This window comes from Mchenga conophoros, linkage group LG3 (genome assembly GCF_057382185.1).
Source record: "Mchenga conophoros isolate Kocher_MC1m ecotype Shallow Benthic linkage group LG3, M_conophoros_male_GT1.1, whole genome shotgun sequence".
NCBI classification, from domain to species: domain Eukaryota; kingdom Metazoa; phylum Chordata; class Actinopteri; order Cichliformes; family Cichlidae; genus Mchenga; species Mchenga conophoros.
In genome coordinates, this window is record NC_140528.1 from 80,636,046 (window position 1) to 80,651,927 (window position 15,882).

At 38.7% G+C, this 15,882-nt stretch overlaps 2 protein-coding genes across 6 annotated transcripts in view; one reads left to right on the forward strand and one right to left on the reverse strand.

Moving 5' to 3' along the window:
- Positions 1 to 6,970: 6,970 nt before the first annotated feature.
- LOC146580686 (PC-esterase domain-containing protein 1A-like) lies at positions 6,971 to 10,749 on the forward strand. 2 transcript variants are annotated; one of them, XM_085269663.1, is made up of 7 exons: positions 6,971 to 7,185; positions 7,460 to 7,541; positions 8,357 to 8,436; positions 8,666 to 8,898; positions 9,110 to 9,260; positions 10,056 to 10,149; positions 10,260 to 10,749. In XM_085269663.1, exons 1-7 carry the CDS (start codon positions 7,183 to 7,185, stop codon positions 10,394 to 10,396), a joined length of 780 nt encoding a protein of 259 aa, XP_085125789.1. In that variant the 5' UTR covers positions 6,971 to 7,182; the 3' UTR covers positions 10,397 to 10,749. The 2 variants fall into 2 exon arrangements, with proteins under 2 accessions (XP_085125789.1, XP_085125788.1); XM_085269662.1 differs by having other exon boundaries at positions 9,861 to 10,370.
- A 2,234-nt stretch (positions 10,750 to 12,983) lies between these two features.
- The window catches only part of afap1 (actin filament associated protein 1), a 94,348-nt gene continuing 91,449 nt past the window's right edge, over positions 12,984 to 15,882 (reverse strand). For all 4 annotated transcript variants that reach the window (XM_085267454.1, XM_085267453.1, XM_085267452.1 and 1 more), the window contains one exon: positions 12,984 to 15,160. In XM_085267454.1, coding sequence (XP_085123580.1) covers positions 15,134 to 15,160 — 27 coding nt within the window. In that variant the 3' untranslated portion in view covers positions 12,984 to 15,133. The remainder of the gene's footprint in view (positions 15,161 to 15,882) is intronic.

The window sequence follows — 15,882 nt, forward strand, 5'->3', positions numbered from 1 at the left end:
ATTTTCATGGATACAGATGGTCTCCTCAAGGTGGGAGGGAGACTCCAGCATGCAACGAGTGACACCTTCAAACACCCGATCGTGATCCCAAAAGAACATTGTACAGCCAAACTCATAATATCTCACTGTCATGACAAAGTAAAACACCAAGGAAAGGGATTCACCATAAATGAAATCAGATCCAGTGGCTACTGGATTCCTGGAATGAGTAAAACAGTTGCCTCATTCATCCGACAATGTGTGATCTGCCGCAGACTCCGCAAAGCTCCAGAGGGTCAGAGGATGAGTGACCTACCTCCACATCGCTTAGAGCCCTCTCCTCCCTTCACACACTGTGGCATGGACTGTTTTGGTCCATTTGTGACAACTGAGGGAAGAAAACAACACAAACGGTATGGACTCCTACTTACTTGCTTTTGTTCTCGTGCCATTCACATTGAGTTCTTAGAGGACTTGTCTACTGATGCATTTATTAATGCATTAAGATGTTTCATTTCAATCAGAGGTGCAGTTCGACACATCCAATGTGACCAGGGAACGAACTTTGTTGGTGCTCAGAATGAGTTTAAAGCAGCTTTAAATGAGCTAGACACTCAGAGACTAAATACATACTTGACTGAAAAACAATGTGACTTTGTGATGAACGCACCCCATGCTAGTCATGCAGGGGGAGTGTGGGAACGTCAGATAAAGACTGTCAGAAGTGTGCTGAATACCACTCTGTCACTGGCTCACGACAGACTCAATGATGCTTCATTACGGACGTTATTCTACGAAGCCATGGCTATAGTCAATAGCAGACCCTTGACTATAGATAACTTGAATAGCCCCAACAGCCTGGAACCGCTCACGCCCAATCATCTGCTGCACATGAAATCCAATGCACCGTTGCCCCCACCTGGTGCCTTTTCAAATGAGGACCTGTACAGCAAGAAGAGGTGGCGCCGCGTGCAGTTCCTTGCAGAGCAGTTCTGGAGCTGCTGGAGACGAGAATACATTCACAACATCATTTCAAGGCAAAAGTGGCACTCACCAAAGAGGAATCTAAAAGTAGGTGATGTTGTGTTGGAAATGGATGAACTGGCACCCAGAGGGGAATGGAGACTTGCAAGAGTTGTAGAGACTGTCAGTGGAAAAGATGGACTTGTGCGAAGGGTAAAGATCTCACTTGGAGAAAAGAGACTCAATAATAAAGGTCAACGCTCTACTAAACTATCAGTTGTTGAGCGTCCAGTACAAAAACTTGTATTGTTGTTAGAAAGTTCCTAAGGTAACTCCTACATGGGTTATTTTGTTTGGGAAAATTATTCATTTTGGTTCTTATGTAAACCAATTATTCGTAATTTTGGTGGGAGTGTAAATAACCCTGAATGCCTTTCTTTGCACCTTATTTTGGCACTCATTCCTGTTTTCTACTACCAACTTCCTGTCCGTGTGTAGAAGCTTTTATTTTGATGGGACGATTTCCTGTAAAACAGTTTTTGGCGCAGTTTTCAGCAGCAGTCGCGGGAGTTTAGAAAAGTGATGGCTTAACGGAGCCTATGGTGATTTCTTTTGTCATTAGCAGCCCCCTTGATAGAGGCACAAGGTATGGTTATGATGTAAATAAGGAGACGTTTAGATGTTTTTGTGACAGTCGCTACATTTGTTAAATGTTACGTTGAAACGAACTTCATGTTATAAGGTTTACGATTGTAAGAGTGTGGATTATTTTGCTTACACGCTGTTTCTGTGTATACATCCCCAGCTCTTACGGTGAGATTGATGGTTTACTGCCATTAAACCTTCAAAACGTCATCAGTAAAGTGTCATCCTTCATTCGGGGGGGTTCGCTACACACACTATTGAGATCCTGTTTCTCTTTAAACTTTATTCTTATAGTTGCTCCGCGTTTTTCGGCACTTAACTACTCCCTCAGTTTTCAGCCGATTTTCTCCGTTCAAACTCTAAACTGTTCTGCTCTTTCTGCTAATTCCAGCTATATCTTTTGGTGTTTATTGTTATTATACTATTTAAAATATTACACTTTTTTCCTTTAATTTGTCCCATTGAAATGAATGGGAAACTTCCACAATTCTGCTAAAACTTTCTTGTCTTTGAAACTTAACTACTGCCTCATACTTTGACCTAGAAACTCCATTCAAACTTTAAAATGTTCTCAAATGATTGGGCTATTCCTGTGTGATTCAGCTTTTTCATATCTGTTACCGTTTTCATGTAATGACTCTTTAAGTTTTCAGTTGCAACTTTGTGATTTTTCAGAAAATACATGCGTTGCTATGGTTGCTATGCAATTAACTCCCAGTGCACACTCGTCCGTTCTGAATTTTCTCTTCATGTCTGAACAACTCCTTGCTACTCACTCAATTTCCACTCAACTTCCACAAATTATACATCAAAACGTAGGTATTTTTGCTGGCTTTAAGTAGAGCTGGGCAATATAAGATTTTTTCATATCACGATATGTTTTTTTCATTTCAGGCGATAACGATATCTATCATGATATAAGCCAAATAACTATATTTGTAAGATTTAAATGTGCCGTTGCTCACAAGTAAAATGTGAAATAATCAGCAGCTTGTTTTTATTTAAATATTTATTTCCCATAATAAGTTCAACAGGGTAGATGTACTTAAGGAACATGAGACTTTTTCAGATAAATAAAGGCAAATATTGCAAACTACACAAAAGGCAGCCGCTAAAGCGTTTAAGTTTCAAAATAGAACAAACGAAACAGACTAAATTGTCAATTCCACTTAGAAACAAAATATTAATTCTAAAAATAAATCTTAGTTTGTTTTACAGAAGAACAGACAAAACTGACTAACTTTTGTCAATATCAAATAAACTGAGAACTAAAAGGAAATTCTCAATCTCTCCTTGTTGTATAGCTTAGCTTTTCAAACAGTTTTAACAGTTACTTTAGTCTGACAAAAGCCGAATGACGAATTAGCGCTTCCAGTCAGAGACTGAGGCTACGTCCACACGTACACGGGTATTTTTGAAAACGGAGATTTTCCGTTTACGTTTTAAAAAATAATCCCGTCCACACATAAAGGGAGAAATGAAGGAAAACGCTGCTATGAACATGCCAAAGCAGCAGGTGGCGCTAGATTCCTAACCGTGCAGAAATGTTGGCCAATCAGAAGTCTAGAAGCCTCAGTGGGAAAAAGTAAACAAAGCTGGGGCATAGAAGCAGAACCGAGTCGTATGTGTGGAGGGACAGTAACTGTGTGTAAGCATTTAAACACTGCAGAGAGTAGAATTAACAGTATTGTAGAAATTCATTTCACTGAAACAATAACGTGGCGCACAGTGTGACGTCAAAAAATGCGCACATCTTTGACGCTGCGTTTTCTCTGTTTTTCTAATCCACACGTAAATGCAAAAACGGAGTCTTCAAAAATCTTCGTTTTCAGTGACCAAAAACGCCGTTTACGTGTGGACGAAAGGTGCAAACGCATAGAAAAATCTGCGTTTTCAAAAATACCCGGGTACGTGTGGACGTAGCGCATGCACCAGTTTATTGTATTTCCAGACTTGCTTTCGGCACAACTTACAGTGCACGCTACTCTGTTTTTGTCAGACTTGAAATAGCCGAAATACCTTCACACTACGGAACTTCTATGGCTCTTCCGTTCGACAATCTCTGAGGTGTTGGAACCATCATCTGTTTTCTCTTCAGTAACCTTCGGTCACGCTCGGTTGATTTTTCTAGTCCATTTCCTCCATTACCCGGGCGGTACGGTGGCTGGCTGCTTCCCAAACAAATACACATGTGCGGCTTGGCACTTGTGCTGTACGTAACAAGTCACGTGACGCTGCGGCTGTGATTGGTTCAGCTCTGCGCTACGTAATTTGGATTGGCTGTTCTTTTTTTTTTTTTTTTCTTTTTTTTTTTAAGAGGACAAGAGCGGCGAGGTCTATCGCGATAGTTTAATTTTTCTATCGAGAAAAAGTTATATCGCGATACATATCGTTATCGTTCTATCGCCCAGCTCTAGCTTTAAGACAGTGTCACTATAATTATTGTGAGAGTTACGGTTTTTTCACAATTTGCCTCGAAGTGACACATGGTCTAAAAACTCCCCATTCAAAGTCTATGGGGAGGTTGTAAAACTCAGAGCTGAAATACTGAAACTGAAGGCATTTTCAAATCGTCATATCTCCTTAACAAAGCAAAGTTAAGACATGAGGCTTGTCCCCGTATGTCTTCAGACGCTCCTGACGCTCACAATTCAAGAATTATTTTCTCACCTATTACCGTTCTGAGATGAGTTAGACTTGTTTGAGGGGTGGAAATCTGTCCTCCTCTCATTTTTCAAATTCCGAAAATGAAGCCGTTTCTTCTCTCGTCATATCTCCGCGACGGAGATACAAAGAGCTATGTAAATCGCAGTCAAAGTACACAAAAGTCCGCTGATTCACCCAGTGCAAGAATTATGCTTCTATCCCACCTAGTTTTTGAGTTACACGACTTTTTCTAACTCCAAAAAACGGCGTTTTTCACCGCGATCAAATTCTGACTGCTGATCACCCTGTTTTTTAAGGCGCCCCGCCCCCTTTTCAGGTGGCGCGATTAATAATGACACGGCTCTTCAGACCAAAGGTCCTGGGTTCGATTCCACCTTGGTCAACATGTTTTTTTTTTTTAACTACAAATTTATACACTATCACAGACCGGTAATTCGTATTGATAATTTATTACAATTCTGAAAAGTTTTATGATTTTACCAGCTTTTCTAATATGGACCTCAGATTCTTGTTAACAGTCTATGGCAGAAATACATACAACTTTTTCAGCTTTTTTCAGCAGATTTTCTCTTCATGTCCAAACAACTTCTTGCTACTCGCTCAATTTCCACTCAACTTCCACAAATTATACATCAAAACGTAGGTATTTTTGCTGGCTTTCAGGAAATGTCACTATCATTGTTGTGGGAGTTACAGATTTTTTGCAAATCTCCTCAGAGCAACAATAAGTCTCAAAACTCTCCATTGAAAGTCAATGGAGAGTTTATTCAAAATCACCGCTGGATTTCTCTAATGAGAGGCATTTTCAAATTGTCATATCTCCTTAACGAAGCGAAATTAAGACATGAGGCTTGTCCCGATATATCTTCAGACACTCCTGATGCTCACAATTCAAGAATTATTTTCTCACCTATTACCGTTCTGAGATGAGTTAGACTTGTTTGAGGGTAGGAAATTTGTCCCTCGCTCAGATTTCTTCAGATTTCAAACTCTGGAAATGAGGGACTTTTTTCTCTCATCATATCTTTTTGATGGATTTCCACAGAGCCCTGAAAATTTCCATGACTGTTCACCAAAGCCTGCTGTTTCTTACGGTGAAAGAACGATTTTGATGCTCCATATAGATTTAGAGTTACCAAAGGTTGTTTGAGGGCAAGTCAAGGCAGTTTTTGCTTCGCCTCTACTCAGTTACAGTGTATTACAAGTCATATATCTTTAATAATTTATATTTTATCTCTGAATTATGAAGACCTGAAGATTTCCCCCATCTCTTCTGAACAAAACGATGTCTGAATGAACGTTCTAGTCTCTACGGTTAGGAAATTATGGCCATTTGTTCGAGGGGAATCCTGAATGTCAGAAATACACTGAAGAAAACACACCTCTCTCTGTGTCTGTGTGTGTAAGGGCTGACTACAGCAGGTGCAGCTAATTTAACTGACCTACATATACCAAGCCCAGACTCTCAACAGCTCCTGTTCCCTTTACTGTCTGTGTATGTGTGTCTGTGTATCAATATTTCTCCTATGTTTAAGTATTACTCCTCAATCATAGTATTTCTGCTAAAGCAAAGTACTTCTACTACATCTTAGTACTTCTGCTAAATCATAGTATTTCTGCTAAATCATAGTATTTTTGCAAAAATCATGGTATTTGTGCAAAATCATGGTTTTGGGGCAGAAATAGTACCTTTTAGCAGGAATTTCTACCAAAAGATAGTACTGCTGCTAAATCAGAGTATTTCTGCTAAACCAGAGTATTCCTGCCAAATCATAGTATTTGTACTGAAACATAGTACTTCTGCCCAATCATAGTATTTGTACTAAATGATAGTACTTGTGCCAAATCATAGTATTTGTGCCAAAGCATCGTATTTGTATGGAGTCATTGTATTTCTTCTAAATCATAGTATTTCAAGCAAATCTCAGTAGTTGTTGTTAAAACGCAGTATTTCGTCACTTGGATGAGTGACGAAACGTTTCTCCAACTGAAAATGTCCAGATGAACAGAATCAACCTTTTGGGATTTACTTACCTGGATGATTAAGCACGCATCAAGACGTTATTTTATTAAAAATTTTAAAATGTTAGCAGCACAAACAAGCATTTTTGCAGCACAAACCAGCACAAACGTTTGACATCAATTTTGTTTGATTCCATTAATATGGGGGGGCTGGTTGACCTCTAGAAATTTTTGTTAATATCTTTAAAATAATAGCGGCACAAACAAAAATTTCTGCAGCACAAACCAGCACAAATGTAGCACAAACGTTTGATACCACTTTTGTTGGATTTGAAGAAGGTGGGGGGGGGGGGCAACTTCACTCACATAAAACCTTGGGCCAGCTAGTGTTATCACAGTAAAGGCATTGTTTTTGAAGTAGGAAATGGCTTAACAGGCACAAGAAGAGGCGTGGTTGTAATTCCACATGTGCACGTATATTTAAAAAAAAACAAAAAAAAAAAAACAATTCATATTGTTAATTTTTAAAAATCTTTTTTTTAAAAGCATCTAATATCTCTCTAATATTAAATTAATTTTTTTAAAAATTTATTAAGTAATTTCTTTTTTATTTTAAAATTAGTGTCGACCCATTAAGGTAGTGCACAGTCGTTAAAAGCACCATTTAATTGGCGACACCTGCAGTTTGGGGGTGTGCTTGAAACTCCGGAGTGAAATATTTGTAATATTTTTTTTTTTAAATTCACACCAACTTTAAACTTTTAAAACACTAAGTGGTTGAGGAGGCTGTCGCAACTTCGGGTCTTGAAACTAAAAACTTAGTGGCGCAAGAGCCACTTCAGAGGAAATTTGGCTAACGCTAGCTAAACGCTAGCTAAGCTGGTTGAAAAATAACACTGAACACCAACACATATAGCATTTACAAGGGGCTGGAATTAGTGGTACAGTTTGCATCTAAACTCAAAAATGGTAAGTGTTTATTACATAAGTGATTTTAAGCCAACAGAAAAATAGCCAGCTATTTTATTTATTTTTTAACCACTGTTGGTCATTAGTAAGCTAATGTTATTGCGAGAAGCTTGGAAGTATGGTAGAGAAACTCTGATGTCCGGTCAATATCTCATCTGGAAAAACTACCTCACCTTTGAGTTTACACATTTAGGCATTTTTAGTGGAAAGTATTTATGACCGCAATTTGAGCCCATAGAAAGACGCAACAGTGTTTGACTTTGTAATTTAACAGCGGGAGATCATGAAGAGTGTGAGCCACCTGCAGGCCAGCCAGCTGCTCCATAACAAGTTCATCGTGGTGTTGGGAGACTCCAGTGAGTAGCTGGCTGACAAAATTAATGAATCGGTATTTACATTATCTTGTGCATTTATACTTAAGGTGTTCTTGTTTGCCCAACGTTGACTGTTTTGTGAATAAACTGTATGTACCGTTCACATCCACTTCATTAGGTTCAGTTTGGTTGTGCTGGAATTGATACCCGTTTACCTTCATAAATAACATAGGCTAGTTCTTCATGACATTTGTTCAAGTTCAAATAATGGCATCAGACACGCAGATTTGTGTGTGGCATCTTTATTATACAAGAGTGTGGTAACCATATCTGTTCACTGTGATCATAGGGATGAACATGGTCAGTAACTACACTCAGGTATGTTGCAGTGTATTTGCAAATATGTGTAATTTAATGGGGCAGCACTAAAATTACCCCAGATGAGTGTTTTGCCACAACCAGGTTAAATTGTTCACCCAATCCAGGATGGATCCATGTTTTCATGTTGTTAACCCTATGAAAACTCAATGTTCTAAGCCCTAAATTCTGACCTTATTCAATGTATCCTCTGCCCCAGTGTCAACTGCTGTCATCAAGACATTTTTATCCAGAAGTCTTGTATATATTTTTCCCTTTCTAAACCATTCTCTGGCTCAAATAGATGGTAGTAATCAAGTTCAGTTTATCAGCAATTTCTAAAATGCTAAAACCAGCCCATTTTCTGCTAAGTGATGAATTAAATATTAAAGTGCACTTGGAAAGGTGTGCCCAATGAAAGGACTACTATCGAATCTGTATAATGTAATGTACTAATCTATGGGGACTACTTCTAATCTATCATTTTATTTCTTCCTCAGTTCAGCGGGCAGTGTACAAGGATCTTGTTCTGCTGGTACAAAAAGAGAAATATCTTTCCTTGAGACAACTGCGGAGCAAGGCAAGGGCTAAAATTTACCAGTTTTATACACTGATACAAAAAAGCGTGCAGGGTGTATAACCATGTGCATGCTACCAGTTAAAACCTCAGCTAACTTATGCAATATAAAGTTTGTAATCATGCCACTGGTGTCATTTAAATTGTAATGTAAAAAAATGGGTGTATTTGAATGACGTGCTTTATATCTGTTCACCTCCTCGTTTGTGTTGTCCTCACACTTCTTCTTTAGGGTGAGATGAGCTTCGAACAGGACTGCCTGGTGGAAGGGGGCTGTCTGGGTCAAATGCACAACGGCACAGAGTACAAGGAAGTTCGACAGTTTCAGTCCGCCCACCATCTGGTCCGTTTTTACTTAGTGACGCGTATCTATTCTCGCTACATGAAGAGCATCCTGGAGGACTTCCGCCATGGTTTGAAACCAGATGTGGTTTTTGTTAACTCCTGTGTTTGGGATATTTCAAGGTGAGTATATTGCGTAACTATTAATAAGGCTGTTGATTTGATTTCATTAAAGAGATAATGTGAGATGAGTCAGAAGTGAGAGTGATGGAGTTTTTTGTGTGCATCTATCAGTTCAGAAGAATCATAGCACAACGTTTTGTTTTCCCAATTGAATTCCTCCCACTGTAGTGATTTTTGTTCTTCCTGTTTATGTCTGCACTGGGTGTTCTAGATACAGTTGCAGCTGGGTTGATGACTACAAGGAGAACCTTCATAGGTTCTTCGACGAGCTGCGTGAGGCTCTGCCAGAGGAAACGCTGGTTGTGTGGAACCTCACCATGCCCTTAGGAGAGAGGATCAAAGGCGGTTTCCTGGTGCCTGAGGTCCGTTAGCAAGTCCCATTTATATTATGATTTAACACTAATCTGATCGTGTTAAACACATTGCATGTCAAAAGTCTCTTGTCATCTGGGGAAAGCTGATCTAAAAAATTTGCATAAGCCATGTGCCTGTAGTGGATAATGTGATGCCACTGTCCTCTCAGCCAAGTGCTTTTAGAGGCTGAGTAACAGCAGAAATCGAATAGCATTAACATCTGAAACCCCAAGGGTCATTTCTATTTGAAATGACATGCCCAAAATTAATAGTATATTGGATATGTCAGTATTTCTTTGTTTATTCAGAGTTGTAATTGCAATCTTGGTATCAAAATAAAGCTTTTGAGACTTCATCAGAGGTGTAACTATTACAGCAGATGCTACTGTGTCAAAGTGGGGATGCCTAAATTTCTTTTATAAATTTTAATAAATATATTATGGTGCGATCTGTAGTTTTTTTTGAGTTTTTTTTTAAATACTTACTTTATAAATTAAGTATTTAAAAAATTATTAAATTATTAAATTATTAAATTATTTAAAAATTATTTAATTTTATTTATTTTACCATCTTCTGTTTTGAGCCTTAAAGCCCCTTATTTGCCTCAGATTGAGCACAAGGCACCCCAGTTGCGCTACGATGTGATTGAAGCCAACTTCTACAGTGGAACTCTGGCCGATGTCTATGGGATGGATGTGTTGGACCTCCATTTCCAGTTCAGATTCTCACTGCACCATCGAATGAAGGACAGAGTCCACTGGAACGCAGTTGCTCATCGCAAGATAACTTCTCTTCTGTTACAGCACGCTGCAGAGGCCTGGGGTGTGATATTGCCCTGTCCTGTGATATTGCCCTGTCCTGTGACTGTCTATGGTGAAAGGAAGTCAGGAGTCGCACGTACATGCAGGAAAATATTTTGCACTTCTAGGATAAAATGTGGTTTGTTGGTGTCTAAGCTTTCTGCAGGGTTTGAACTTCACCTTTTTTCTCCCCTTTTTTGGGTGTAGATCACACGGAGGTTGCTGAGGAACAGCCAACCTATAACAGTGCCTATTCATCCTATTCATCCTGCTCCAGTTCCACCACCTTCTTCATCACGGTACTACCTGAACGGATAAATATATTTAGAAATACTTTAATTTGAATAATTGATTTTTCGGGGACCAATTTCGAAAGAAGATCAGATATCGTGTTTCCCAAAGTGCAAAGTTGACGCTTTCCGAGTGTGCCCGATCTCGCGTATTCCTAAATTTTAGTCATTGTAATTTTTTAAGGGGCAAGTTGAGGATTTCCACTTGTTTACACTCCAGTGTGTGCGGTGATACCCCTAATTCTGCTTTCAGGGTGTGTCTCCATGTAGTTCAGAAGCGAGAGTTGATACCAAATGCTTGTTGAAATCTAAAGTTTTCGTTTTACTTTTGCCTGAAGTTCGACAGGGAGCAGCTCTGTATGTTTCAATTCCGCTGTAGGGCGCTTTAGTTTGGAAACTGAAAGCATTTTTGTGCAGAGATGGAATGTAACAGCCTTTTCAAAATAAAAACACAAACAAGAGGAGCTCTTTGCTGTATTTACTGTATTTTTCAAAAGCAGGTTTTTATATACATTTTCTTGCTTTGGTCGTGGATGTTTTTTATGCCTAAAAGAAAAAGCAAATACTCCACTGATATGGGTTTAGAATTCAATTGCAGTTTTAGTCTGCAACAGAGATTTAGATTGATCTGAATACACTGTTTGTTTCTTGAAATCTGATCAACAGTTCATGAAAACTTGCCTAACCAGTCCTTCATTGACCTACAGCGTAAACCCAGTGTTAACCATTCCTCGCCGTCAGTCCCCTGACCGTGGTCGGGAGACACGAGGGGAGATGCTTCCTCCAGGGCCGAAGTTTGTCCTCCTTCGGGGTTAACTCCCTTCACTTTTGTGGAGTAGTGAGGCAGACAGAAATCAGCCGAGGCACCGGAGAGTACTGAAGAGATGAGGCTTTAATAACAGTACTGCACACTGCATAGCCTGTAGCCCGTTAGAACGCTGCTCCCGGTCGTCCTCTCTACCCATGACACACTCTCTCACTCTCTTTTCCCTCTTTCGCTCCCCGCGTTTCCTTCACGCGCATGATTGAGTGCTTGAACAAAGGCCATGCAGCCGCGGGCTTTACACTCTTGCCCGACACGGATATATGAAGAATGAAGGAGCTCTCCGGGGAAACGTAGTGCGCCTGTGGACTCAGCTTGACCACCTGTTGAAGGTAGTTTGATACCATGGCTAATTCTAGCATCACCGCATGTAGCCCCGCTGTTCTAAGAAAATATTACCCAGCTGAACTAGCTAGCAACGGTTTTTGTAAGTTAATGTGCTCTTCACGAATAAAGCTTCAAGCAGCTCAGACTATTAGAACCAGCTACACTTACACAATGTGAGATCAGTGCCTGCAACCTACAGCCTAACTCGTGCCTAAAATGCTGTCTGGAAACACATCCTTCCACATGTCACCACATTACTTTATGATACTTAGAGTTAAAAGAACGATGACAGGGCGAAATAACACAATAGCTGTCAATTCTCTCATTTCTTATATTATCTCCAGTCTTAGCAGAGGGCAGTGACACTATTATTCTAACCGGCAAAAGTTTATTCTATTCATCTTATGTACCTTTTTTGGATGAGTGACAAAATGTTTCTCCCACTAAAAAAAGATAAGACTTGATGAACAGAATCAACTTTTTAAGATTTCCTTACCTGGATGATTGAGCATACATCAATACACTTATTGATTTAAGTTCATAAGTGTGTGCAAACATTTCTTGCCTCTTGATTTAAATTTCTGAATGTAAAAAGTGAATGCATTTAAAGCAGGAACTGCACACCTAGCCATCAAAAGGTTGGTGAACTTAGGGTACTCATCCTACTGTAGGGTCCTGTTAAAAAAAAAATCACACAAGCATCACATCACCTCTGGTTATATTTTGTAAATTACAATCATACACTATACATTCCAGTCATCCACTAATCAGTAAACATCCATCACTACGTTCTCACTATTAAAAAGTACAATTATTTTCTAAATGGATTCATTATTGTCAGTCAGCTACACACAAACTATCTAAATCTTGCTGGGTTTGATGGCTTGAATTAATCAAAAAACAAAAATTGGAAGAAAAAAACTTCCATTTTTGCAAAATATACATTGAGAAAATTTCTGCTTTTGTCTGTGTCAACAAAATTAAAATAATTGTGAACGTACACTGACCATCAAAGAACAACATAAAAGCTTCTTCTGACATGAGAATTGTAGAACCGTGAAATCTACTCTGTCCTGATGAAGCTCTATAGACTAGCTCTACCATACACATGACTAAAGTGAAACTCTACTGACAAATTTAAAGAAAATTTCCAACTCTGACTCTGTCACTAGAAAAGTTCTAACCTCTTACACTTTTAATGCTAGGAATGATGATGGATTCTGAGTATTGGATGTGCATAACCTGTAGAACACTGATTTCTGGAAGTGTTCCTTCCAATGTCTATGAAAAGTTTATATCTAGATCTATCTACAAATTCAGGTTAAAGTTCTAACATTTAAAGAAGAAGCCAGATGTGAATAGGTCTGGAAACACTGCCATTTGCCCTGAGCCAAAGCTCATTTAAAACGATTGGAAAACTGTTCTGTGGTCATTACATTGCATTACATTACATTACTTTTGAAAAGAACCAACAATAAGGCACAAAGTCCGAGGCCGGTTTGTTCGGAGGTTTATTAATTTATGTACAAGTGTGCCTGTCCCCGAGTTGGAGACTGTCTGTGATATAAAACAAGAGAAAATGTATATGGTGCAAAAGAAAAAAGAACAAAAATTCAAAGCCCTCCCGCCCTTCTACAGTACTACATTTACCAAGCTATGTACAGCAGGTTCACATTTACTGACATCAGACATCCTTTTTTGTTGCAGGTCAACACTTGCTGACCACCATCTCTTGTCCCATCTTTAAGCTAACATGCTTGTAAAACCTTCGGGATATCATTCCGGCAGGCAGGAGACAGGAAATATTTACATCACCACGAACCAGTGAGTGTCTGTGTGTTCAATGAGTTCCAAACTGAGTGCATGCTTTCACTACATCTGTCAACACTCCCCATAAAGTAAATTAGCCTTATATACATAGTAGCAAAGCTTAGGCAGTGAAACATCGTCCAAAAACAACAACAACAGAAAAGAAACACCATTATCAGTGTGACACTGATGAATGTATGTGTGTTTAACAGTGTGGAAATCAAACTCACAGTCTTTGATTGAGCAGAACACACAGCAGTGTGAGTTTACAAGTGCCCCCCTTTTAGTCAGTGTAATGTTGAAGGATTTGCAATGTGCCATGAAGACATCTCTGAGCAACACAAGCACACACACACAGAAAGAAGCGCAAGTTCTCCATTAACAATACAACTATTACAAAGCATGGATGATGATGCTCTTAGTGAGGCCTTAATTAGAAACATTTTAATAAACATATAGGCTGTATAATATGTATTTTATTTGGGTCTGTCACCAGTTTGGCCTTTCTTGATAAACTGGTCTAATTTGTCATATTTTCAATTTTAACTTTCACCAGTGAGTGAGAGTCTGGACTGCTGGCAGGTACTCTTAAAAAATGTCACCTGACTGTATGTTGTTCCTAAACTTGTTTACATCATTAATGGTGCCTTCACAGAATGAGCGAGCTTCCCATGCCATGCACACTAATTTCACTTAGTAACATGGTTGGCTATAACAATCTAATCTAACTGTAAGGCATCCTGTTGTTCTTTAAGTGTTACACCTTTCCTGTCTTTTCTGCCCCGCCTACTCTTTATATTAACAATGTTCACATATTTCACCACATATATTAAAAAAAAAAAAAAAAAATCTTATATGTGAAATCGAATATGTGAATTTAACAGGTTATATTTATATTTGACTCAGCATCTAATCTACTTTCAGTTAGATGGTCAGCTTTCTGTTCATAAACTTCTCTAAACTGGCAGAAAAAGACATCTCTTTGGAAGTTGTCCAGACCACACGTCTGTATTCAGTCATGGTTGTTTTAATGCAAAAAGAAAAGCTGAAACAAACAGAATAAACAAGGAACTTACCAAACCAACACAAACTTACCATTGGATTACCCATAGCAATAAAGTCACAGATATAAAATATGGACATTCATATTAAAACACAGTTCAAGTGTGATTCATCATGATCTGTGTGTGAAAACACTTAACACAATTAACAAAATCTTCTGCTAGCCATGAGTCGGTGTTTCTGACAGTTGGGACAATTGTATTTGTACTTCTTCAAACATCAATGAGAGAGGAGCTACATTGTTGCCAGGCTGGTGTGTGTTACAATTATCGTTACTACAACAGAGGCATCATGACTGATGACCAATTATGTTGTGGGAAAATGGAGTGTGAGCAAAGCCACAGACTCTACGAAAATACTTTAAATACGTCAACATAAATAAACACAGGGAAGCTAGTATTTCCTTTAACATTTACAAATAAATACTTGGTTTTGACCTTGGACCTTTTTAACTTCAAATGGCTGGAACACATTTTGAGAGGAAAAATAAAGACAGGTGTTTGCTTGAAAAGATGTCAAAGCGGAAAACACAAGTTGCACAACCAAGTACACTGAACATGCTCAATAGTATAAAAGTTTATGTTGTGGTACTTACCGTATACTCAAACTAGGCATGTGTTTTAGTACATGTGAATGCTATGCATGTATCCTCCTCAGCACACCTTCTGACGGTATGAACAGGTTTTGTTTTTTGTTTTTTAAATAAATATATACACAATTTCAAAAAAAGAGATTGGAGGAAGACTGATGCAAGGGTGTATGTGATGGGTTTATGTGCCGGTCTTCTGTTCCCATTCCTGCAAACAAACACAAAGATTTGGTTTGCATACTTGTACACAGATTGCAAGTATTTGCATTTACTGGGATTCTCTCATTTGTTTACTACCTCAATGCATTTTTCATTGCTAGTCAGTACCAAATCAAATGAGCAACTACATCACACTTGTGTACGTGTTTGTGGAGTACTTAAACTCGCTTGTAGTTCACTGTAGCATGCAGTGAAATACAAACTTTATTAACCATCTTTATTAGCCTCACTGGTTATCTAGTTGGTGGAACTCCTCTGTGGACCTTGACACACACACACACAGCTGTTCTCTGCACTGCAGGAATCCTGAACCATAACGCTGCTGACCCGATCATTCTTATGCAAGTTGTTATGAGCTAACTCACACTGTTTCCACTGCTACCACACAGGTTCAAGACAAATGTAATTAAAATTACATATATTACATATGACTAAAAGAATGGGGATACTAACGTTACATTCATATTTAAATATGTCGATCTTAAGTCGAGGAATGCATCTTTTAGATGTATCAGAGCCTTTCAGAAGGTTCCAAGAAGTTGATTGCTTAAAATACTCAGCCTACTGTTGGAGCCACATCACACAAAACAGGGAAGTCAAAGACAATAAAACCAGATTTCAAAAACAAAAGACCCTGTCCACACCAAACAATGGATCAAACAATGTGCTTCCAAAAAGGTCCCAGCATAGTTTGAAGTTTTGCAAAAGACA